General features: G+C 43.3%; 1 protein-coding gene across 1 annotated transcript in view; it reads right to left on the bottom strand.

Moving 5' to 3' along the window:
• CNTNAP2 (contactin associated protein 2) overlaps positions 1-26,183 on the bottom strand; it is a 1,722,722-nt gene that overhangs the window by 1,186,595 nt on the left and 509,944 nt on the right. Inside the window, exon 2 of the mRNA XM_028525626.2 lies at positions 15,093-15,203. Coding sequence (XP_028381427.1) covers positions 15,093-15,203 — 111 coding nt within the window. The remainder of the gene's footprint in view (positions 1-15,092; positions 15,204-26,183) is intronic.

Genomic DNA, 26,183 nt, shown 5'->3' with positions numbered 1-26,183 from the left:
TATTTTGGGAACACTTGGATATGTGAGACTAGCTTTTTCAGCACAAATCTTATGGAACTTAAATACAAAGTAACTATTTCTGATGAAATTTAGCTTTTGAATTAAGAGGCACTATCTGTATAAAGTGCATATCATATTTTGAAGACTTAATACAAAGAGCACAATGTCAAATTAATAATATTTGTATTGATCACGTATTGAAATGACTATTTGGATACATTAGGTTACACAGAACATATAATAAAATATCTGTAACCTATTTTTTTTTTACTTTTTAAAATATGGGTATTGGCTCATCCAAAATGATGTAGGCGGCTTACTTTACATTTTACTGGACAGCGCTGCCAGGGACTAGACTGCGGAGGTGACCGTTAAGAGTTACCCAGTCCACGACCCATAAAAACGCGCTGCTGGAGTCTGTTGCTGCCACATGGGATGGAAGCTGGTTGCTCACAGAAAACTAAAACCAATTGGTATTTAATAAAGTGGAATTAGGGAGTATATAAGACCAATGGAAGAGGGGGAAAAGAGAAAGAAGGAAGGAAGACGGGAAGGAGTTTTGCCCCGTAAGGAAACTCAGGTCCCTCCAAGGAGTAACGAGGAGAAACGTGTTCAGAATCCTCTTCACTCAGGAAGACAAGCCCCGATGACTTCCGATTTCCACTCAGGTGTCACCTGCACCGTCTCCGAATCTGGAGATGGGAGCACATGCCGCCACCGTGCTTCAGACAAACGCTGCCTCCCGCCGTCGTGACGACCCCATCTCGGAGTCCCTGAACAGCTCCCCTGTCGACTCTTCAGATGCTTCGTCCTGACATGCACAGGAGTGTCCAGTCCCGCTCAGGGAGTGCATATCCGGTCACTGGGCTCCCTCACGTCCTCCCCACTGAGCAGCATCTGCAGCCTCATTCTGGTACTTACGGAGTCTTGTCTATTAGGCCTTTCCGGGTCTCGACCTGTGTCACTGTACGGGAGAGCCATCCCAGAGGGCCGGGGCTGACACAATCGATGCTGTTATCTTAATCCGCTCTTACCGCTCTAATGGAATTGGCCCTGGTCCACTTGTTCGGATTGCTTTCTTGAAAAGACCTAGCCAAATGTGCTACATTAGCCTGCTTTTCTTAGAGTTACGTGGCCAAAAATTAAAAATGTAGATTTACATGCAGCAGAAAGAGTATTTTTTTAAACAATGGTTTTATTCTTTCTTTTAGATACCAGTGGTCTTAGTAATAAAGGAAAACAAACAAACAAAAAAGGATCGGTGATGTTCTCTCGCAGCCTGAATGACTCAGGGTTACATAAGTGTTGATGAATAGTGAGAGTCTAAAGGAAATGCCCGAAATATGAATAACTGTACTGTTTCACGGAGCAGTAAGAGGCAGGGTTCTTTTTCGGCAACAGGGCTTCTATTTCGCCAGGTCTGCCTTCTGTCATTCCCAGCGTCGAGTATAAAATGAGCAAGATAACACTTTGGGGCTTCTGAAGGGTTTGATCAATCTCCTTGTTCATTCTCTACCGGCTAAGCCATCTCAACACTGAAGAAGAGTGGTAGGAGGAGTTCCCCAGGAGTTAAGAACAAAGTGAACCTTGCATCTTTGCACAGCAATAGCATCACAGGGTTTTAGATTTGAGTCCCAGACAGAAGTCTGTTTGAATTTAAATCGTGGGCCTTGCAGAAGCTGAGGACCATGTTTCCTGTTGTGGGCAGATGCCATGTCTTGCTGGTCTCTCTGTCCTTAGTGAATCCTTGCCGTGTCACTGACAAATCGCTATGGGGGGCTGCTGATTTCCAAACACATGTCATATGAATAGGATGAAAAGTTCCGAAGATCTCACAAGAAATTACTGTGCAGCTACAAGGACAAAACAGTGTTTTCCCTCTGTTTTACTCATTGAACAGTATGCCTCGTCGGCTCTGACTCCTTCTCCCCAGCCGGGACCACAGCAGGGCCTGGCCAGCATCCCTAGTCCTGCCCCTACCCACGTCTTCTCTTGCTGACCCGCAGACCACTGGACTGCAGGCTCAGGGGACCAAAGCCTCTGCCCAGACCCCTGTAGAGAAATCCCGGACTAAGTCACGCAGATAAGACTGCGTTTTTGCTGAAAAGGTATTGAGTGGGTGTATCCAGAAAGACCCCTAAAACTGGGCAACCTGGGAGCTTCCTCCAAGTTGATGAGTTTGAGGGTGTGGCACTCTCACCTGGGCACAGGTGAGGCTGCTGACAGGTTACACGGCCTCTCTCCTTCCCCCTCTGGATGGCCAGTTAGTGCTAGTCCTTTGGGTATAAAGCCAATAAATGTTGTTTTTTCTTCAAAACACAACTGCTTGGTTTCCAGTGTCTCCTTTAATTGTGGAGATTCAAACACAACAGTTTGAACTGAAAACCAGTCATTGATTGCTTCACTGTCATTCTCTCTTGGGAATTATCTTTCCATCATAAATGTTCTATCTTGAATCATATAGAGAGAAGATTGAACATAACATCTTGAAAATAATTGTTTTTGCCTTATTTATTCCCATACTGATAGGTAGAAGATTGGAAAATTGAATCAGTTCCCTTAGCAGTCTCGACAGGTTCCCCAAAGGTACGGTGATTCTACTAAGTGATAACAAAATGGGAGGCAAAGTGTAACCATGCTGAAACCCGCACGTGGAATGGAAGAAACAATTCAGTCATCGATAACGACCCACACTGGGCTGTTGTGATGACTCCCGCCAGACCATGCCCATCTTGGACCAAACAGAGACCCAGGTTGTGTCGTATCTGGTAGACCCCAGGCATTTTCTGTTTGGAGGTTGAGTTTTAGTTCTTGTTATTCATTCCCTTTCACTTTGTACTGTCTTCCTGCTTTGTCTCCATGTGCGTTTTGAATATTAAGAGTGTTAGCAACTAAACAAAAATACTGCCTCTGTCAGTTCCGAGCATATTGCTGCAGCACATCAGTGGTTTTTTCTTCCTTCAGTTCTTCCCGGGGAGATGGAATGCTGGTCTCAGTGTTTTGTTCCAATCTTCGCTGTTCTCACATATATAATATTTCAAGTGCAGTTACGTCTTTCTTGCCTACAGCCTCATCTCACTCAAAATCAGAAATAAGGATAAACAGGCCTAGATTTTAGCTACCCTGTTAGCATAGGGGAAAAAAAGATAGGTCTTTTAAAAATGTATGATTGCATGTAAATAATTTAAACATTATTACTTTGGCTTATTTAAAAACAAAGATAATAAGCACACACAAAGAAGTGACAGAGTAAGTGAAATAGAGATACATGTCTGTGTTCTAAAACCCCAGTGGGACGGCTTAACTATGCCCTATAGCCAGCTCAAATATTATTCCAACTTCTCTGAAAGAGCAGCTCACACAGGTGGGGACGAGGTGGGACATGAAACAGTGAGTGATTTCAAAGTCAGAAGAACTTGTTTCAAATGTTCGCTTCTGCTGTGAGTTGTAGCCTCGGGCAGGAATCTAAACTTTCTTGAATTTAAATTTTGTTTCTTTCTTTTTATTTGTAAAACTGAATCCTGTGACCTTTAAGTTCTTCCCTAGGATCTGTGTAGGGACCAGAGGAGATGGTGGGTGTACACAGATGCAGGACACAGAGGGCTTGTGCTGAACTCACTCCCGGTGCCCGGGGCCAGACGAAGAAGCCGGCAGTACAACACTGAGAGACGAGAGAGGAAGACAGGGTGTGCCTCACCAACCACAGAGACACCTGTCTACTCGTCAGTGGGGACGCCTGAACTCCCTCCCTAAGGATAAGTGACTTAAAAACGTTCAAGTTCTGCCCTGGCTGGGTGGCTCAGTTGGTTGGAGCACCGTCCCATACACCTGAAAGGTCTCGGGTTCGATCCCTGGTTGAGGGCACACACAGGAGGCAATCCATCAGTGTTTCCCTCTGACGTCAATGTCTCTCTCTCTCTCTCTCTTTCAAATCCATGCACATAGCCTCCGGTGAGGATTAACAAAATGTTGATGCTCTATATAAAGAATGACCCATATAATACAATCCAGATGCCCGTGGGAACCACTTATAATTCAATACGATTTGGATGTAGGTGTGTGTGGAAGGATGGGGGTAGCAGGGTTTTCAGCCTCTCTGGACTTGTTAGCAAAAGGAAGGTCACCAGCTCTGCCCTCCCGGGTCTCCCTCCTGTTGGGACCCTCCAAAGGCTCAGGTGAATCCTCCTCCTCCTCCTGGGAACCTATCTGGCCCTATACGGATGCGTGGCCTTATCAACATATGAAAGACCCCGCTGTAACAATCACTTGTAAGTCTCTAATGGCACGGAAGCATGCAGACTACAGGAGCCTGTGGTGGCAACTTCCACTGTTTTCAGAACATGCAGGGGGGAGGAGTCAGGGAGTCGGCAATACGGTAAGTCCTCACTGCACCGCATCAATAGGCAGTTTTCGCTCAGGCTAATTGATACAAACGAGAGATAAGTGCCTGCAGCATCCCGTCAATGTCAGTATCGAACGACACCAAACAAAACGACTTTTATTGGAGGACCTGCGGTACTTTTTACCCCTGCACAACAGAGTCTATACAGCTCATCTAGTGTTCTAAGCATCCGCTGAAAGCAAAACCAAACAAAATAAACAAACAAAACTCAGATGAATAACCCAGTGAGATATATCCCATGTGCCAGAAATGGGCTACGAAAAAAAAATCTCAGAGTGTGGGTAATTATGCATTTTCAGAATATGCTCAGGCACAAACTTTTAATACAAGCCAATTCCCCCTGGAGGGGGTGGAGGAACAGGCTTCCTGGCTGCCTCCCTCGGCTGGCGGGGAGGTAACAGGAGCAACTCAGACAAGGACCCCGCAACTTCAGTCAACAGCATTGCCCACCGATCTGAGCGCGGAACACAGACACCAAGGACAGACATTCCAGAAGCTGCCGGGAAGGAACACAAGGCAAACCAAAAAACGTACAACAGCAACTCCTTACATGGCTAAGAAAATAAAAGCAGCGAAGGAAAAGTAAAATGGAAGTGACCTTTGGGTGAAAACCTGGGGGATCAAACTTTCCAGCTTCCGCGTTTACACCTGAATGTCCAAGAGGCAAGAGCAAGGAGACCGTCCTGTCGTGTTTAGTGTCAGCCGTGTCCACGCCAAACATGTATGTTGTTGTAAAGCAAGGGCCCAAGCAAACAGTAGATTGCTCATTTGCAGAGCGTAGAAAAGGTGGACTGTTAACCAAGGCTGGACCGCTTTGAATTGTTATTAGTGACAATATTTTTAGAACTCGTAGGGAGGTAGTCTAGTTTTCTTGTTCTTCGCAAAGACAATTGTGTGAAAAAGTCATTAATTTGCTGCAGGTATTAAGATAAGGGTCTATTCATTCTAATAAGTATGACCTAACCAGCTTGCTAATAGAGCCGTAACCAGATTAAATCCTCCCAGTGATCCTGGAAATAATGTGGTCTTGTTTTTATTCTGGTCTCTTATTGAATGAATAAGGGGAAGGAGGCAAAAAAAAAAAAAAAAAACAACAACAGAAAGCAGGGGAGTCTCTCTAATTACAGAAAAGCAGATACTGAAGAATGATGCCGCGCATCCTCTGGTAGGGAGGAAATGGGATTACAGGGTTGGAAGCATCTTCGCCACCAGGGTGGCTGCTTGTGCCCTAACCTCGTCCTACAAACAGACCCAGGCAGGGGCCTTCACGTGGTCAGGGGACAGGGCGTTTCCCCAGGTAAACAAAGGCTGCTCATTTTCAGCCTCTGTCTCAAAGGCTACAACGTTGCAACCGAAACCCAGCATGGACTCCCTAGGGGCTAGCTAGACCCAAGGTGTAAGGACCCCTGGGATGTGCTGTTACCTAAAGGCACCTGTTAGCCACTGGGTGCAGCAGTTCAAACAGAAGCCTCAGTTATGCCCCCAAACACCCTGAGATAAAGAGCATGTTTTGCCGATTAAACAGCATTAGCCTGATGTACCTTCTGCACAGTTTGAAAGCGTTCAATGTCTTGGGGCCACTTCCCAATTGGACATGGGAAACACTGCATGGACATTCTGTAACACTGATTTTAAGTGTTTTCAAATTTATAAATAATAATAATACTGTTTGTAATTATTATCTATTCTCTATCATTTTCTCTATCCGGGCCACACTTAGTTACCTCAGCGAAAAGACAGCTTGCATCCTTTCTGGGGAAACTGAAAAATGTTTGCAAATATTCACTCTGGACTTAATAAGTCGTCCAACATAGAAGCAAGGAGCACCTGAATATTAAAATGGGTAGAATAATAGATGCAATAAGTATAACTGGATATTATTGTTTGTTCAAGAAAATATGCTGAGAGTCAAATGTGTGCCATACCCTGTTAATAAATTGCCTCAGACTGTGTGAAAAATTCTGTTTTAAGATAAATACTTCTTCTTTTAAAATTTTTGTTGTATATTTTCCATTACCATTTAGTCCCCTTATGCCCTCCTGCCCTCTGCAATCACCACCCTGCTGTCCATGTCTGTCCATGAGTCCTTCTTTCCTTTTTGCTCAATCCCTCCGCCCCCTAACACCTGCCCCCACCCTGAGCTGCCATCCTGCTCTCCATCTATGAGCCTGTCTCTATGTGGCTAGTTAGTTGAGATGTGACGTTTTCTCCTACCATGTGGCCTAAACTTCATAAGGCAAGCACCAAATAGCATGGTTTTCAATATTGTGTGTAAAGTAAAATCACAAAGCATGTGCTACAGAGACATATGGCAACTGTGTTAACTGATTATTCAGTTTCCCATCCCTTTAGACCACCCACTGTCCGTACTGGGCTGTAAGAAGAGGGCTGGGGAGTCAACATTCCAGAGCCAGGGCCCAGAGGGCAGCGGTGGCGAATGTGATGACCCCGAACCTCACGCAGCTTGTGATTTTTCCCACAGTCGAACAGGATGGTACGTGCCACAGACTTGGCAAAGCAGCAGCGTCCTTAAAGTCCTTCATCTCAAATGCCCCAAATCTAGAAACCCTTTTTCTAGTCCATTCTAGTTCCCTCTGCTGAACCCAAAATCATCTTTTAATGACACTGCTATTATCAAACGCCAGCGGGACACAACTACACTTTGAAGCGTATTAAACAAACCCCATGAACACCCGTAGTGTACCGAGCGCTTGGCTGGGTTTTAGAACAGCATCTCCCAGGCATCTCCCAGGGGGAGGTGTGCTCTGCTGGCCTCCAGATGCCCCGGGGAAGAGGGTCTCTGATTCCCTGGAGAGGCCCAGAGAGCACAGGATTTGCCTGGCTGTCTGACCATGGACATTTGTGTTGTAAGTGTGGGTACAAAACACACTTGGGGAGCACGGTTCTGGGGGAAAGGCTACAACACCTCCACAGAGAGTTCCATGGAGAACACAAAAGAAGGTATTAAAATTCCAACATCATAAAATTTGATGCCACGGCAGAAAAAAAATACCAAGACTATTTGCAAATTAAAAAGGCATGTTTAAACAAATTATGAGTCATTGCCCGGTGAGTATGCTTTTACTATTCCATCATAACAAATGCCAGTCACACAAATGGATCATGTATTGTATATTTAATTTTTAAAAGCTTCAGCCCTGGCTGGCATAGCTCAGTGGATTGAGCACAGGCTGTGAACCAAAGTGGCGCAGGTTCGATTCCCAGTCAGGGTACATGCCTGGGTTGCAGGCCATGACCCCCAGCAACTGCACATTGATGTTTCTCTATCTCTCTCTCTCTGTCTCCCTTCCTTCCATCTCTAAAAATAAATAAATAAAATCTAAAAAGCTTCCAGTGAAGCCAAAATTTTTATTCATATTTGAGAATTGAGGTAAAAATAATAAATTACCACCTATATTAGTGTCAGATGGCAACTCTTCTTCTATTGCAAAGGTGAACAAAAGTTCCTTTTGACAACTTTAAAGGAAATCATTTAAATACATATTTAAAAAAATTATAATTGGTAGGACTGAGAAGAAAAAAATAAACATTTTTTAATGGTCACCCTAATGTCTGGAGTCATTCTTCTTGACTTTTCTGGAGATCATAATATTAGCAACTGTTATCTTAGATTCCATAACATCTAATTTGAGTGCTACAAAGAGAATAAGAATAAAGTAACACTTTAAAATCACTGGCATACACTCTTTTTATCTGAATTGAAAGGGATTTCTGGTGAAATGACACGGGCGACATTTACATTAAAGTCAGGTAGTAGTCTAATTGTGTGAAACTCATGAACATATTCTTATCTCCCAATGCTTGTATTATCATTTTTCCCTCAGTCAACGGCAGGCAGGACACAGGGGCACATACATGAAGCCTAGCCCTCCCTTTCTGGGGAGTCATGCTTTTAACACGGATGAAGGCATGTCATGTAGGTTTTCTTTTTAGATATTAAGGGCAACCGACGGCAAAGACTAGTATTTAAATGCAACAGACTTTGTAGATTTCATGCAATCTCCACCACAGCTCTGTTCCACCGTTTAACTGATTCTCTGTTAAAATATAAAGAGGGGGCCTAGACGTCCAAGATTACTTTGGTATAACTATTCATAGAATTCCCTCGTCGTCAAAAGTTCTCAGTTTAAGTGATAAATTATATAGTACCCATAAAACTCAGGAAGCTGAGCTGCAGAAAGTTTAAATAATTGACGAATACCATCCTCATCCTTGGCTGACTCCGCATCAGAACCCAGTTGTGCATGAATAAAAGTCATTCTTGGCCCCCTGATCCGCCCGGCGTGGGAGCCAGCGGAGCCAGCAGGTGTTTGCAGGGGAGTCCCTTGAAGGTCAAGAAGGACAGCCAGTCCAGACGGGAATGGCCGCTACCCCGAAATGCTGCATTAGACAGTCAGCCTTCTGGGATTTTCCTGCTTCCAAGGATCTAGTCTAGAGAGGCCAAAGCTCCTGGGAGAGGCAACACTTCAGCCAACGAATCTATAATGAAGCGACGATGAGTCAGGGAGTGGGAAGGAGCCGATGAAGAGAAACACTGATTAAAGGGCAGAGGCGGCAGAAGGGAAAGGAGGAAAAGAGCGAAATGAAATTAGCCAACATGGACAGAAGTTCGCCAGCTGGGAAGATGAGTCTGTTTCGCCATGTCAGCCTTGATGCTACCATCTAAGGAGAGGGCCCCCTCATCGAGGCTAGAAACACTGCTGGACCTGGCAGACCCTGGCTGCCAGGAGCGGGCCATGTGGAGCAGGAGAGCAGATCAGGGATGGACGAGAGATGTGCACCAGCTGCAGGCCTCGCCGGAGGGACCAACAGCCCCACAGAGCATTGTCCTCGCTTCCTGATTCCTACTGCATCCGCGTCCACTCCGGTCTGGGCTTCCATTAGCGGCGACAGATCCTTTTACTCTATAAATGCGTGCTTTTTCATTTTATTTTTTAAATTTTTTAAAGATTGTATTTATTTGTTTTTTAGAGAGGGAAGGGAGGGAGAAAGAGAGAGAGAGAGAGAAACATCAATGTGCGGTTGCTGGGGGCCATGGCCTGCAACCCAGGCATGTACCCTGACTAGGAATCGAACATGCGACACTTTGGTTCTCAGCCCACACTCAATCCACTGAGCTATGCCAGCCAGGGCTAGATCCTTTTACTCTTTAAAGCGGGAAAGGGGAGAAAGAATAGAAACAAGGTGAGAAGGTGTTTACAAATGTAACACAGGGGCATGAGAATGAAGGGTGTAATAAAGGAGAGAAACCCTTGCTCTCCAGGAGCAGCAGAGGCGGACCCTCAGAAGAGCAGAGCAAGTGGGATTACTTGCTGAGCCCCCCAGGAGCCTGTGAAAGGCAGTGCCCCAGTGTGGGCATGGAGTGGACACGGGACCTGAAGGACAGGTTGGTGTTATGCACAGAACACGTTAAAAAGATAAAAGCGATGATTTGGCTGGTGGCAACTATTAACTGCAGCAGTGCCTTTTAAGGGAACGTAAAAGACTGTAGTTCTCTTTAAGAGGCAAGGGTGGACAGGAAGGGGTCTGCTCGGGCCGACTTCCAGATGCCTGGTGCACACCTGTTCCTCCCAGAAACCATCATTGATTACATGGACCGCACATGCAATCTGTTCTCCCTGCTGGAGGAAACACAGGCGAAATCCCTTCAGCACTCCCTGCCAACAAGGATGCTCTGCCTTTTGCTTGGAACAGAGAAGACCGTTCCTAAAATGGGAGGAACCACCCAGGGAAGAAAATCTAACAAGAGAGAGTCTTGAAGAGGTGGTGCATATGGGAGGATCTACCATAAACCAAAAGGGCAAGAGGGTGAAAAAGGAAGAAATGTATCCAAGATGTCCATGACGGAAAGAGTGCTGAGATCTCGTGGCAGGGTCGCTCTGGCTATGAGATCACAAATCAAACTTGCCTGAAACCTCCTCCCCCTTTGTAGGTTCCATCTTTGGGCAAATCTGCAGGCAGCACTCATATGGCTTCCTCTGGCTTCAGCGTGAATGGGAGAGAGTCAGATTTGAGTAGGAGACACGGATTGTGTCCCCAAAGCACTGGTCCCTAGCCATGCCACTGGAGAATCTAAAGTGCGGTCTCTCGGTTGATGTCTTCTGGGGTTCCTCTATTTATTACTTTAATCTGTAAAATGGGGGCAATGATAACTGTTTTGAATCAGGAGTTCTTTAGTAACTAGGAAGACACATGTCCTCAAATTAGCTCAGGCAAGGGGAGGGGACCTTTAGAATGAGAAAGGTCAATTTCCCAGACCTTGGAAGTGCAGCCAGGGTTAGGGCACGATGACAGCGGGGACCTGGCGCAGAACAGGGGTGCCCAGGACTGGGTTCCCCTCCTACATGGACCCACATTCTCTCTTTCTCTCTGCTTTTACCTCTCTCCGCTTCTCCTATCTACACGCGGCCTGCCCTGGGCTCCCCAGCAGCCCTCTCTGTTCCCGAATCTGTGTCACGTGACAGAGTAAACAGAGGTGCTGGTGGCATCAGCTGAGATCCTGGCTCTCTCTCATCATCTGTGGTTTGTGGGGGAAGAAGAGGGCCAGAGGGTGAAGGGCAATCCCTCTGGACCAGAAGAAAGAGGATGGTTTCTAAAAAAAAATAGGCATGTGAAGTAGGAAGTCAGCAGTCTGGCAGAAGCAATGATGGGCTTCGCTAACCTAACATTTTATCTCACAAGGGTCTTGTGAAGATCATGTGGCACCTGAAACACACAGGAAAGCACTTTCTAATCTGTGCAATGCTATGTAAGTCTGTAAGGTGGTGCACACCTTGTGCAACACTCCCAGCGGTTTAACATCTGTGCTACCCTTCGGCAAGAGGAGACCATTCACTGCTGTTGACTCAGAATGACACAGATGGGGACACTTGCGATGGATAAGGACTGTGGAGATAAATCCAGAACAGAGATCACAGGAATCAGGTACTGTTCTAAGACAGACAAACAAAGAAGCAACACTGAAAGCAGTAGGCTCCAAAAGCCATGGCTGAGTTACACGTGGAATATCCATTTAAATACCACGTTTCTCCCCAGTTTGTCCGTAAGGGTCCCTGATACAAAGGCTGCAGCAGAGGGATTTGTATTGAATCAATACAACATGAAGCTGTATAAATGTGTCAGTCTGTCCTCTGAGGGAATATCTGCATTTATACTCCGCTTCTCTCTGCATTCATGAGCTCTCTCTCTTCAAAATGTATTTGGGGAATATAATTTAAATAAATGACAATGATAAGAGCCAAAGCCAATGTTTATTAACGTAATGATCAATGAATTTGTTCTTCGAAGTATTTGTGGCATTAGTAAGTTACCTCCTTGCACCCTTCTGTGTTGGTGTATGATCTTCTTGCTTTCAGATGCTCATACGGTGTATCAATCAGGTGATTCTTGCCAACAGTGAAGCAAGAAAATACATCTCCAACGTTCCCAGCTTCCCTTACATGCATCATCTTTTCTTCCCTTTGCAATTATCTGCTGCCTTTATTTATTGTTATGAAAAATAGTATCATGTTACACTAAAAAAAAATCTATCCTCAATGAATGTGGGTTATTAGCCATTTATAGCGTAGTGTGGGTTTCAGCCGCCATGGCTCCTCTCCTAAGGCTGTTTGCGTGTGAACTTCCTGATGGCACAACAGGCTTTCTTGTTTATTAAAACAACCAGATCTGAATGTCTTTATGTCTTTCTTCTTAAGGAGGAAATGACCTTCCTTCTATTGCTGTCTACCTGGGCCCGCACTGAGCTCATCAGCTAGTGTCCCGGACGTACCTGCAGAGGCAGAGCAGCGTGAGGGGTGGACACACAGGCAGCTGTGTGTCGGTCCCAGAAAGTTAGGTAGACAGCACAGGATGGGTTTGGGGAGGGAGCGTCACATGCAGTCATGCACAGTGTGCCACTGACAGGCCAAAAGAGTATTTCAGGGTCGAAAAGTGAGTAGCTATGGCTTCCCCAGCACTTGTTACGGAGAAGTGCTGATGCAACGGACGGTGGGCAGGTGTAAATCTATAGCGACAGCACATACAGGGCTTGCTCCCCCAAAATGACTACCTCATGATTTGCCCCTGGTGCCTGACAACGCACAGCATCAATAATCGGAGAGAGGAACGGCTGCTCCAGCAGCTGGGAAACCATACCATGTGTTTTATAGCCTTTGCTTTTGAAACAGCTTTCTCTTTGGAAATGCATTGTGTCCATGTCTCTATGTATAGAGTCACAGGCATAGATACGTATCCTGTAAACCACAGAGAAAGCTGTTAGAAGCACATCCCTTCAATCCCACCATCCGGGTTAAAATAAAGATTTTGGAAAGTTATGTCAGATATTTCACTGTATATATATGAGTAGTTAAATAGATAAGAAGCTCTAGGTAATTTAAAGTGGCATCTTTTACTATGTTAAAACAAAACATATTTTAATATAACTTTACTTAAGTTGAATGAGTACGACAAAAAACTATTGATGTTTCTTCATAGAATATTAATTATAAAACATCAAGGACAGCATAAATTTGTACTTAAATCTACAGCTTTTGTGGCCCTCTACTCTGAAAAGTTAGGACAAGAGCAGCACCCGCCTAATTCCCACAGGTATTTTTACAGTCTTGCATCTATACAGTGTATTCTCTGTTCTACAACTGTAATTCCTAAGTTGATTAGTCACAAATTTATATTTAAATGATTCATTGGTCAGCACCATGCTTTCTTTCTTTTTTTTTCATTCATCTTATTGTTGTTTAGACTGTATTATTTGTGTTTTCAAAGACGCTATTTAGACATAACCTAACTTGCCCAAATTCACTGGGTATAAAATTCGTCAGTCATATTTCCTGACAAAACTTTCTTTAGACAATTTTGTGAGGCTGCTTCTTCTCGTTACAGTCGGTGTAGGTCTCTCCGTGCCATGGGACTTCTTTTAGAAAAGACTATATCCTCTCAACATCTAAAACTACAGTGTTGTTTCTTTCTTTGCTCTTATGTTCCGCTCTAGATTTCCCAGAATGAGGCTGCCTGAATGTTAGTTGTTTTGGGGATATGGCCAGTTCCCCGTGTAACGTTTTTGAATCAACATTATATTTTGTTGTTGCTTTCAGTGACTTTTTTTTTTATAAAAGAGGAGCAAATTAAAATTTTCAATAGTTTGACATGTTTAAGCAACACTTTTTTTAAAGATTTTATTTATTTATTTTTAGAGAGGGAAGGGAGGGAGAAAGAGAAAGAGAGAGAGAAACATCAATGTGCGGTTGCTGGGGGCTGTGGCCTGCAACCCAGGCATGTGCCCTGACTGGGGATGGAACCTCCGATGCTTTGCTTCACAGCCCGCGCTCAATCCACTGAGCTACGCCAGCCAGGGCTAAGCAACAATTTTGATAGTTTATAGTAACTCACCAACTCTCTCATGCCCATAATCTGATGACTGTTAGAGCGTATAAACAGAGCAGCTAATTAGTGTTTCTTTTAAATAAAAACTGTATGTTTTTAAATGTATATCCCTTTACCTTTGCCTGTGTATCTCTTTCAGCGAGTCTTTTTACTGATGAAGGCCCCTTTATGCTTCTGTGAATCCTCCTTCTACATTGATCTGAACACAATATTCTGTATTTATCTTACCTATTTTCTTCTCCCCTTCGGACTTTCTGAATCTCTCTTTTAAATCTCTCTGTTAAATTTCTCTTTTCTGATACTAGTTTTTTTTTTTTATTTTTCCCCTCTTCTATCACTTTTCCTCCTTATTTTTGCTTTTCTTCTATTCTCTTTTTTTTCACCTTTATTTATGTTTTTATGCTCCTCTCCTTTCCCCTGCCCCTCTTTCTGCCTCTTCCTCCCTTTCTTTCCATCCTTCTGTATTTATTTGCTTCTATTTCTCCTGAATTGGCTGTGATTTGAGTTTTGCATTCCCTGTTTTGCTGAATAAAAATTATAGTCTTTGTTGATTGATTCTTATTTATTCAGGAAAATATTGTCTTCTCCCTTTTAAGTTGCTGTTCATTGACATTTGTACCCATGTTCCTTTAAAACAAAAGAGTTTTAAGTTTCTGTCCTTAATCACCTTCTTTTACTCTCTGAGTACTGCAGTCTACTTTGAAATTAGCCTTTACTAATTAAAACCATGACTTTTAAGCCAAAAACTAAAATTTCAGTTGCAAATCTGTAACTATTTTTTTCCAAAGCTTTAATACCAAAGTTAAATTCGGTGTCCTGGGGGAGAAATTGTAAAGGGTCATAACGTTTTATGGTGCATTTCCGATGGAAACTAAGTTGTACATTAATAAAGAGAAAAAAGCACTGGGTAGAAAGTATTCTTTTGCATGCACTGCACATTTGAAACCGGTGTTTTTTAACTTCTTTCTAAGTGATTTTCTGAGTAACAAGAATTTCCTTAACTCAGAATTTCTGTTATTTTGAATTCATGATTACATGCAACTCCAAAAAATTCTCCTCTTTAATTTATCATTTCTTACTTTCTGCCCACATTTTTACACCCCAATTGTGGCTGCAAAAAAAAAAAACGTGTTACAACAGTATTTAGGAGCCCACTGACAGAAGTGGGAGGAATGATTTGGGGAACCTGCTAGCGGCTGCTGTGCAATAAGGTGTATTTCAGCGTTACAGCTGCGGATATAACAGTTGTTACTGGACACACTTGCCAACACAGGGAAGCCAATCTCCTTACCCCCTCGCTTGTTGATCTTGGCGTAGCCCGGGGAGTAGCTCGCGGACATGGAGGACGAGCTGCTGAAAGCGCCGTGGGGAAGTCCAGACACGAGGGGTTCATCACATTTTTCTGAAAGAAAAAAAGAGAGAGACAGAGGACATTAACAAAACTTTTAAATGCTGATGGGTGTGTCATCACATTTAAATTGTCATCACATTGGCTCCAGCACAATTTAAAAAAAAATGGCAATTTAGCAAAGGATCGGAAGGCAGGCAACTCGGTGATCATTCTAATAAGCCACAGGACCAGTTTAAAAGGACTGATAACTGTGACACAGTGTCTCCTTCCCAGGGACCTCCGTTCAGGCTTGCTCACTCAGGATCACGAGCAAAGTCAAGTTTGGTCCTTCAACAGCCTTTGGAATCTGGCGTCTCCTGGCAATCTTCATCACAGGAGCAGAGGGTTAGAAACATTGAGCTTGGAGGTGGGAAGACTGGGAAGGATCCTGCCCAAACTACAAGACGAAGAAACAGGTGTCAGGCCCCTGCCAGGGGAGCCTTCCATTTTATTCCTCACTTGGCTCTCCAGGGCTTTAATTTTTTTGTCCTCTCCCTCACTACCAACTTGTTCTCCAGCTCCACTGACAGATCTTTCAATTTTCCTTACATCTACACGGTCAAGTCCAAGGAACTCAACCCCTGCTTGGAGTTCTTGTCCGTCTGCTTTCATGGGCTGAGAGACGGCACCAAAGCCTGCATCTTCTCAGCCTGGTGCATCCCAAATGCTACTGCCTCACACCGCCGGGCCATCAGCCCTCTGGGGGGCTGCCCCGTCTGCCTGCTTCCTCCCTTGGCCCCCTGTACCACTTCTGCACATCGAAACCAAGGGGACACTCTTAACAATCTACGGGGCTCATGTGGCTCCTGTGCTCCAAATATCCACTGGTTCCCGCTCTCAAGCCCTCAGAATAAAGTCTGCACTGGCTGTTTCTCGTTCCTGCCTCCTTGGCTGTGACTGTGTAGTCACCAGGACCCCCTCCCCTCCTTCACAATCACTGTTCCCTCACTCCTCCCAGGCTCCGCTCAGCGCCCCCTTTCATCCCTGCAGACAAGCCTAGTAAGTCCACCGGTGGGAAAGAGCGCGCTGTCACCATCCCTCTCTGCAGCAGCCGCAGCCGCGGTCTCACTTCCTGCAGGGCGCTGCGTGCCACCTGGCACGTTACGATTTCACCCGTTCCATTGTTTACGTGACTGCAAGATCTACGGACATCAAGGTTTTGACTGTTTGCTTGGTGTTTACTCTCCAGGGATCTGAACAGCACAAGGCACTTGATACACACTCTAAAAACATGTGCAGAATGAATGAACGAATGAATGAAAGAAAATAAGAACACCTAACCTCAGCTAACCTCATGGTGCTGCAGCACACCGCTCGGTTACAACGTGGCACAACACCTGATGTATGGAGAGGTGGTTTAAGTCCCTGACAAATGTTAGTACACGCCCCGTCCTCTGTTCAATGACACCGAGAATTGCACTGCATGTTCTAGAATGGTTTCTGCCTCACGTGTTTATAAACAAAAAATAAAAATGCTTTCGCAATAGAAGGAATGAACTAGCTTGCTTGAAAAGTCACTCAGGTGGAGTTAAGTCCCTAATGATCCCGGGGAAATGAGTTGCTATTCATGATCTCGTCCCTCAGGTGTGTACAAATTTGAAGTTGAAATGAACAAATCCATCCTTGTAAAACATTGTTACATTTCTTATTTTTCTTAGTTATGTTGTAAGTGCCTCTGGAAAATATGGCACGTGTGTATGAATATATTCCCCAGAAAGTTAAATGGAAAAGAATAAAAATATAGACATCACATTTGTTCGAAAAGTATCGGAGTACCAAGCAGGTGTGTACACTCAAGGCGTTCATATTAATTGTTTTAAAAATTGTACTGTTCCGTGTGGCTACCAATAAGCCCAAATAAATAAAGCCTTGATTTCCTGTCCTCTGACTCTGTTGTGGTTAACTTTTGTTTTGTTTTGTTTTAATTTTTTAAAACGACTTTATTTATTTCTTTTTAGAGAAGGAAGGGAGGGAGAAAGAGAGAGAGAGAAACATCAACGTGCGGTTGCTGGGTTGGTGGCCTGCAACCCAGGCGTATGCCCTGACTCGGAATCGAACCTGTGATGTTTTGGTTCGCAGCCCGCGCTCAATCCACTGAGCTACGCCAGCCAGGGCCTGTGGTTAACTTTTTATAACCTTCCGTCCTAGTTCCACATCCCACCGGAGTCTCTGTTACTCCTAAGCTCCCATTGTACTCGGAATTCACTCATGCTCACTCATTTCTTTTTCATTCATTCACACGTGCACCAAGCGCCTCTGCCGCACGAGGCACAGGGAACTCGGCCATGGATGAAATGACAACAGTCCCGTCCTCATGGCAGAGGACGTCTTAGTGGAAAGAAACAGACTAAAAAGCAAAAGGTAAATTTGTATCATGAGGCGGTGAGAAATCCTACAGAGACATGACTGTGGGAGAGGGTCAGGGCGCCTGGGGGCATGGGGAGGTGGAGGGAGTGGTGGTGTTGGCTGCCTGGTCGAGAAAAGCCTCTTGATGGGGTGACCTCTGAGAAGAGACAGGAAGGAAACAGGAAGGGGAGCCCCGTCGGAAATCCACAGCACAGGTGGGAGAAACCTTTCTTAGTCCAAGCCTGTTCCAGAGGGTTGTAACAACGAACAGTCACTCATTTTCCAAAAAATTAACCTGCAATGCGAGCATATTGTGACACTGAAGGTAATTAAGATGAAGTTGATAATAATCCATTAAGTGACCCACTAGCTAATTTAAGTTTAGAATGTACATAGAGCATTTATAAAAACTAAAGGTCGTTTTTCCATATTACAGTTCCAACAAATTGACTCCTGTAAGAAATTGACCATCTTTCTACCACGTTTTAAATTTGTCACTAATTTTAAAAAATCATATACTTAAGGATAACAAAATTAGAATAGAATTGAAATCAGGATATACAAGAGCACATAAGAGATTATTTAGAGTTTTTTTGTAAAAGGTGGCTATAAAATTATGATCAGAATTTAAGTACTGGAAATCTCATAATCTCCTAAATTTAGATGTAATTTATAAGAATATAATTATGAAAATGTTACATATTGGTATGTTTTCTTGGAAGAATTCTAATTACACACATTTATTGAGGGTTTTATTCTATACTTCATACTGTTCTAAACACTTTGGGAAATTAAACACCCCTATAAAAAGCTCACTTCCCCACAACAGGTAATAATATATGGCCCCACATAAAGTAATTAAACACGAAAAAAACAAGAGATAATACCAAACAGTGTGTAATTCAGTGCTGAAGAGAATATCACCACATACTAAATGGAACAAGGAAATCCAAATGCAGGGCTGTTGTTTAGATGAGTTGCTTGTTCATCCTGCTCCATCACAAAAGTGTAACCTCGACCATGTCAGTTAACCAACCCCGTTCCTCCACATGACCCACATGCAACATGAGAAAATCATCTGAAGTTTCTCTCAAGCTCTAAAAAACAAGCATTGCCAGCTACAGTGTCCACCATGTCCTATAGTCAAATCTGGCCCACGGCTTGCTTTTGTAAATAAAGTTTTATTAGATGGCAGCCACGCTCACTCATTCACGTATTGTCTATGGTTGCTTCTCCACAACAGCGAAGTATCCGAAAAGACACCCCATGGCCTCCAAAACCAAAATATTTACTATCTGATCTTTCCTTAAAAAAAAAAGTTTCCCAAACTCTGGTCCAGTATAAAAAAAAATATTCCAGGTATTCAGGAAAAAGAATGATTAATGATCCCTTGTGGTATCAGGTAACATATAAATAATAATAGAACCTAAAGAGTTGAAGGGCTACAGATAGGTGAAGAGAGGATTGAGAATGATCTAGACAGTGACCAGAGGGGGGAGGGGAGGGAATTTTAGGGGAAAAGGGGAAGGGTTTACAGGAACAAGTATAAAGGACACATGGATAAAAACTAGGGGCAGGGTGGAAATGGGAGGGAGGTGGGGAGGGCTGGGGGGTGGGCAGGGATGGGAGTAAAAGACAGAACTGTACTGGAACAATAATTAAAAATTAAAAAAAAAGAATGCTCTAGAAAGAGGAAAGAGCTTAGGCAAAATCACAGAAGCCGTAATGGGTATAAAACTTCCCAGAGAGGCTGTAGCAACAGTCCCCGTAGAGACACATTGCCTTCCTGACGATTGTGCCGAACTCCCCATTTCTACTTCTATCTGCGACAATAGTTCTTACACATCCCATGTTCCAAAGAGTCAGCTTGCTTCTTGTGTGGGAACACCTGTCTCTGTATTCTGCAGACATGAAATACCAGGAAGTCAGGCAAATCCCCGTAGAAAGTTGCAGTTTTTATAAAGGAGAGAGAGAGAGGGAGAGAGAGAGAGAGAACGCAAACATTTAAAATAATTTAGCATTGTATTTCCCCATCCTGGGATGTCTTCCAAATCTACAGCCATGCAGCTACGGCAAATATTTGGTCTCGGGTGGATTTTTCTTCCAGGGAATCTTGGATGAGAGCTAGAGGAGCAGATGGGCCTCGAGTTTTATTTTCACACAATTGCAGCCACTCGGGAAGGCAGGCTGGCTGTGGAATTCTGCACTAATTCAGGAGTGGTGTTTGCCCTTTACCTCTGAGAGGTGGGGTTGCTATGAACAAGCAATGCAACAGGAGTTTGCAAGGTCAAACTTCAGAGCACATGTAATCACCATTAGAGATGGCGTTGAAGTGTCTCTCTAAACAAAATAATGTCGATTTTCATGACAGAGGATCTTTTAAAATGATAACACTAAAAAGGTAAAAATATGCTTTATATCACACATTCAGAAACACGAGCCTAATACAAAGAAAAGGGCTAAGAACAGCAAAGGGAGGCCTGAACCAAACAGTGCCATCAGGACAGAAGTTCTAGCAACGTCCTCATCCATACCTGAGGGGAAAAGCTATCACGAAAGGCACATTCTCAGAGCGATGCCTCACTTAATGGTCTCCTTCTGTCCTGGGCATTCAAGGCCTAACTTTGGAAGCTGAAGCTACACTGCCTCAGGTTTTATGGCAATTTTCCTCCCTAGTCAGGCCAAATCTAAGAGCCGAGACCGCCCTCTGAACTCTGTGGTTTCAATCAGTGCTCCTCATGGCCAAAACCGTCTTGAATTACAGCTGAGTAGTTGGGCTCATTTCCTTCTCGGGCTCCCAGTAGCATCTCAGGCCTTTCCAGAGATGTTCTTCTGTCTTTCTGTGATGTTCCTTGCAGGGTTGGAGTGCCTGCATTTTGCCTCTTGTTCTTGAATTTCCTTAGGCTCTGGGTGCCCAGACACATGCCTGACTATCAGTAACTATTGCATTCACCAGTCTGAGTCTGCAGCTTCCCATGTATCTAACGGATGGATACTGTGTCCAACTTACTGCTGACTATGCTACCCCCCGCCCCATACCATTTATCTGACCTCCTAGGCAGACCATGCTTTTGGTTACATTGCTTCAATGACAGTGGGAAAACCCCTTGGACAACTAAAGTGTTATTTCTTACCTAGCCTCATGGACAGTTTCAGGATTTGAATGAAAAGGGGACTGAACTCCTGACTCAGGTGCTTCTGGAGTAATCACTGAGATTAATAAAGCCTATTATGGTCTTCATACCTAATAAACAGCATCGCTTTCTGCACTCCAAGCAGGACAGGACTTGTATAGGGTCTAGTATGTCTACACTTCAGAAATTTTATTCCCAAGATTATATTTCCTTTTTTTTTCCATTTCCTTTCCAAGAAAGAAGAAAGGAAGGAGGGGAGGGAGAGAAGGAAGGATGGAAGGAAGGAAGGAAGAAGGAAGGAAGGAAAGAAGGGAGGAAGGAAGGACAGAGGGAAGGAAGGACGGAAGGGAGGGAGGGAGGGAGGGAGGGAGGAAGGAAAAGGGGAGGAAGGAAGGAAACCACAGTACTAACAATGATTTCATAGTCTGTTTCTATAGAGCTGCGACAGGCCCACTATTTTTGTTCCCCATAAACCTGGGCGGCTGGTTATAAAATTATTTTGTTTTGATACACTCAGAAATATGGTGCTTTGTCTTTTCTCAACACGCATTGCTTGAGTGGGCAAGTAATGTTTCACCTCTGAAGTTTGCTAACTTTAGCATTCTATTAAAACCCAAAACCCAGCTTAGCCCATTCCACATGTCATCTGTGGAAATCTCATACCCCGATAACATTCTCAGAGGGAAAGTGTGCAGTGTTGTCTGAAAGCCACACGCTCTTTAATAACTTATAGTATGGAATGTTCAAGTAGTATATCCATTCTTCAACGATATATGGAAAATACAGGAAGTGGAAATATGACAGTCTCTTCCAGTACTTTTTACAAATTGTTTATGTAATTGAGATCCATTGTTTTTACCTGAACATTGTCTCATACATGTTTTTCTCAGGGTAAGTGTGACTTTCAGAGGTTGCCGTAGGCTGCGGCTTCCCCAGTGGGAGTGCAGAGGGGTAGACGGCATGCTTCTGCTTGGAAGATCTAGGTTTGATGTCTGTCAACACGAATATGGATGGCTTACTTGAATTCTATCTTACCCACGGGTTTCCAATGATTTCAAAAGTCCAATTCCAGTTTGGAATCACTGTTCTCTGATTTATAAATCATAGCAATAGAAAATACATTGTTTAAAAAAACCAGTGTTGCCCTGGCTGATGTGGCTCAGTGGATTGAATGCAGGACGGTGGTGAATCAAAGAGTTGCTGGTTCGATTCCCAGTCAGGGCACATGCCTGGGTTGCAGGCCATGACCCCCAGCAACCGCACATTGATGTTTCTCTCTCTCCCTCTTTCTCCCTCCCTTCCCTCTCTAAAAATAAATAAAATAAAATAAAATCTCTAAAAAAATTCATTACTTCTTTTTTCCCTTTGAGATAGTGGTTTCATTTTCTCTGAGGTATACCCAATAAGTAGAATTGCTGGATCCTATGATGACTTTATTTTAGGTCATATTTTTTATTATTTTTTTAATTCTTACCTGAGGATATGTTTATTGATGAGAGAGAGAGGGAGAGATATCAATGTGCAAGAGACACATCGATCGGTTGCCCCCTGTACACAGGCGGATCAAACCCACAACCTAGGTATGTGCCTTGACCCGGAATTGAACCCGCAACATTTTTTGTGTGCGGGATGACCCTCTGACCAACTGAACCACCCAACCATGGCTTACAAATCACACTTTAAGGATTTTCTTTCCCTTTCATCTTTCTTTTGAAATGGGTGTATCTCTGCTTTAGAACAAAAAAATAATAGTCCCCAATTCAACCTTATTATTAATGCTCATTAATGTCTTGGAATGAACTAGGACCTGGTTAAAAGGAAATAACCATAGTATATACTGTCACATATAAGAAGCCTACAACTGAATACAAGGACCAAATCGATTTCAATGGAGAATATAAGGTTTCAGTCTTTCCTGTAATTCCCAATCCTGGCCTAATTCTTACTTTTCTGGGCAGCAGCTGTGTTTTCTGATTTCACATCTAGAAATCTGTTTTCTCATAGGAAAAAATCACAGAGTGAGACAACTCTTTGTTTGTTTGTTTGTTTGTTTGAAGCAGTTTTGTGTTTTTGGACTAGACTACGGACCATGAGAACAAACAGGGCACGTGCCTGTCTTGCTGAGACTCTGCTCCTGGGGCCTGGGAACCTGGCCTGCAGCACGAATCTCACAAAGTTGGTTGAATCAGTGAATTCCTGACGCTGATGAGTAATGAACCCATTTAAAGGCAAGCCAGGCAGACCACTTCCTAAATTTGGCTATGGAGATGTATCCACTTTATCTAAAGAATATTTTTGCTTTTTTTCCATTTTAAAAAACTGCTTATACAGAGAGTGTTGGTTTCATCCCTGGGGCATGATGCAAATATCCACCTCACTGGATCCCATGAAGGAAATGCCAGCTCTCCGATCTTCACTAACTTAAAATGACCTGTGATTCGGACCCCTGGAAACACACACACAGAGGCTTTGTCTAAATCGTCATACCTACCTCTGGAACGTTCAAAATATGTTGGCTCCAGCAATGAATTTTTGGAGTGAAATCTATTGGCTTTTCTGGAATTCGCACTTTACATCTCTTTTATTTATTTGTTTGTTTTCAAAAGAACCTAAGACTTTGGTATTTCCAAGAGCACGCTTTTATCCTGTTTCATTGGAAATCCATTGTGATAAGTATTTGTTTATATGTTGATTTCCCTGCTATATGTTGATCTTTTTCAGAAGAAAGGGAATTCTTCCCCTTCTCAACGTGTGGAGTGTACAGCGCATAGTAGGTATTCTTCATATACTTTGAAAAACATTGAGCACAATCAGTACAGTAGCGTATGACAATGAATAAATTCAATGTTATTACTTCAAAAAGTGAGATCCTATTTCTTTCCTTTTTCTTTTGCTTGGTCCAATAGCTATGCTCAGAAAATATTTAAAATATAGCTAGAAAATCAGTCACATTGCAGGACCATGGTTATAAATCAAACAGGAAATTGTCTGGTCTGCATGTACCAAGGGCAAATTACTTCGAGACTTGTAGTTCAAATTTTGCTGGACATTTAACAGCTGCAGCATATTTCTGACAGATGGTATAACAGATGAATCCATTTCAAATTATCTACTAAACTATTGCATACTAGGAAAAAAAACAGATTTGTGAGGCTTAAAAAAAGGAATTTTTTTGTCTCCTTTAAGTCGATCTAACTTCACAGCAATAAAACCTATCACACAAAATTAAAAAATTTTAATTTTTGCACTTTGTGTGGTCTAGAAAATTTTTGAAAAATTAATTCCTATTATTTTTTGCAAAAAAATGACATTCAAAACAGAATGAACTATTGGTCCAAGAACCAGTCAGGAGTTTTAATCACTAAAACGATGGTGGCAGTGGTCTTTCTTTTGTTAACTCAAATTCTGCAGCCTAACAAGAAGTGAGAGCTACTAGCACTTTTAATAAACTGATAATTTGAAGAGTGTTAGTGTCAACTGCAGTAAGACTGAATAAACTTGGGTGCTCAGGCTTTTGTTGACAATCTGCCCATGGTCGAGGTTCTTTTGGATTGAAGTTTGTTTGTCCACAGGTAAATATCAAATTTTTTTTACCCTCACCTGAGTATATGTGTATTGACTTTTAGAGAGAGAGAGAGAAAGAGGGGAAGAGACAGAGAGAGAGAGAGAGAAACAGTGATGTGAGAAACATCAGTCAGTTGCCTCCCTACGCTCTGGGGATTAAACCTGTAACCCAGGCATGCACCCTGACTGGGGATCGAACCTGCGGCCTTTTCCATGTATGAGATGACGCTCCAACCAATCAGCCACCCAGCCAGAGCAATGGCTCATTTTTTGAGGCATTAATCAGTTAATTAACGACAAAAACCTAACGATAGATGCAATGTAGTTATTGACAACCAAGTCTTACTTTCTGGACTACTTACCCACTCTTTACCTTTAAATAATTGACCAAAGTGCTCTATCGATAAACACCCCCGGGGTTCCTGACTCCAGTCACTACAGGTCCGTCAGACTGTCAACTGGTACCAAGTCCAACACTGCGGAGTCCCCAACAGGAAGCTATTGAATATTTAATTAATTCACCAATATTTATGGCATGTTAAATAAGTGGGATATAAAACAGTATTTATAATAGGATCTTATTCTTTTGCAGTATAAACTTATGGATAAAAGTGACTGGAAAACCATGTTAAACTATAATATCAATCATCATATCATGATGATTGATCATGTACAAAATACAATACAAAATAAATTTTAAAAATACACAGCGTGTCAGATGGTGATCATTGTAATGGGGGGAGGGGAGAACAGGAAAGGAAGATGAGAGTCCCTGTGGGGGGTTTGGGTGGGGGGATAAGTGCCTTTTAAAGCAGGGGTTCCATAAAGACTCATCAGAAAGATAACTCGTAGCAAAAACTCCATGGACAAGAGGAAACAAGCCAAAGCTTTCTCTTCTGTGAAGCGGTTGTTCCAAGATGAGAAACTCTTGAGAAAGCTCAGGAACAAGAGCAGATGGGCATTCTCCAAGGCCTGTGTGGGCAGGCCAGGTGAAACGCAGAAATACAGGGTAAGCAAAAAGGAGAGAGGTTACAGAGACCAGGGGGCGGGGCGGGCAGCGAGGGGCATGCGGGGCTCCGCGGGCTTCGTAGGACAACATACAGAGTTGGATTTTAGTACCATGCCAAGACTGGAAGCCCTTGACAGGAGGAAATGTGATATTTTACCATATTTATTATGAAAGAAGTGAGTGTTTAATACAATGTGTTCTTTTTCTTTTTTCTCTTGCTTTTAAGACTTTTTCTAGAGCAGTTGTAGGTGTACAATGAAATTGCAAGGGGGGTGCAGCGATTTCCCACAGGCAGAGCCCCCTCCCTTGTCCACACCACTCACTGGAATGTTTTCTTTTTTATCGATGACGGATCTCACCATTACCCAAAGTCCACTGGCTCCCTTAGGTGTCACTCTTGGTATTTCTCAGGCTGTGGGTTCGGACAAGTGTATAATGTCACAGATCAATCATCATAGTATTGTAGAGTATTTTCACTGTCCTCATAATCCCCCGTGCTACCCCCTTCACCTCCCCCAGCCGCATCTCTGGCAACCACTCATCTTTATACCATCTCCATGGTCTTGCCTTTTCCAGAATGTCATAGAGCTGGAATTATACAATACATAGTAGCCCTTTCGTGTTGGCATCTTTCACTTAGGATATGCATTTCAAGTTTCTCCATGTCTTTTCATGGCTGGATAGATCATTTTTCCTTTAGTGCCATTCAGTATTCTATCATCTGGATGTGCATGGTGCATTTATTCATCCATTGCTGGGTTGTACATTTTCATTTATTCTTTCAACAAATGTGCACGGGATGCCTATGATGTTTGAGGCTGGGTATCTTTTGTCCAATACTCCACAGGTAGTGAAGATTATGCTAGACATGTGGGTTCTATGCTGTCGGCCTTGGGAAGCCACTGAAATTGTTGCCTTATTAGGACAGCGATGTGATAT

The sequence above is a fragment of the Phyllostomus discolor genome, chromosome 10 (assembly GCF_004126475.2).
Source record: "Phyllostomus discolor isolate MPI-MPIP mPhyDis1 chromosome 10, mPhyDis1.pri.v3, whole genome shotgun sequence".
NCBI classification, from domain to species: Eukaryota; Metazoa; Chordata; class Mammalia; order Chiroptera; family Phyllostomidae; genus Phyllostomus; species Phyllostomus discolor.
Note: the sequence above shows the minus strand (reverse complement) of the source record. Positions and strands in the feature narration are given on the sequence as shown.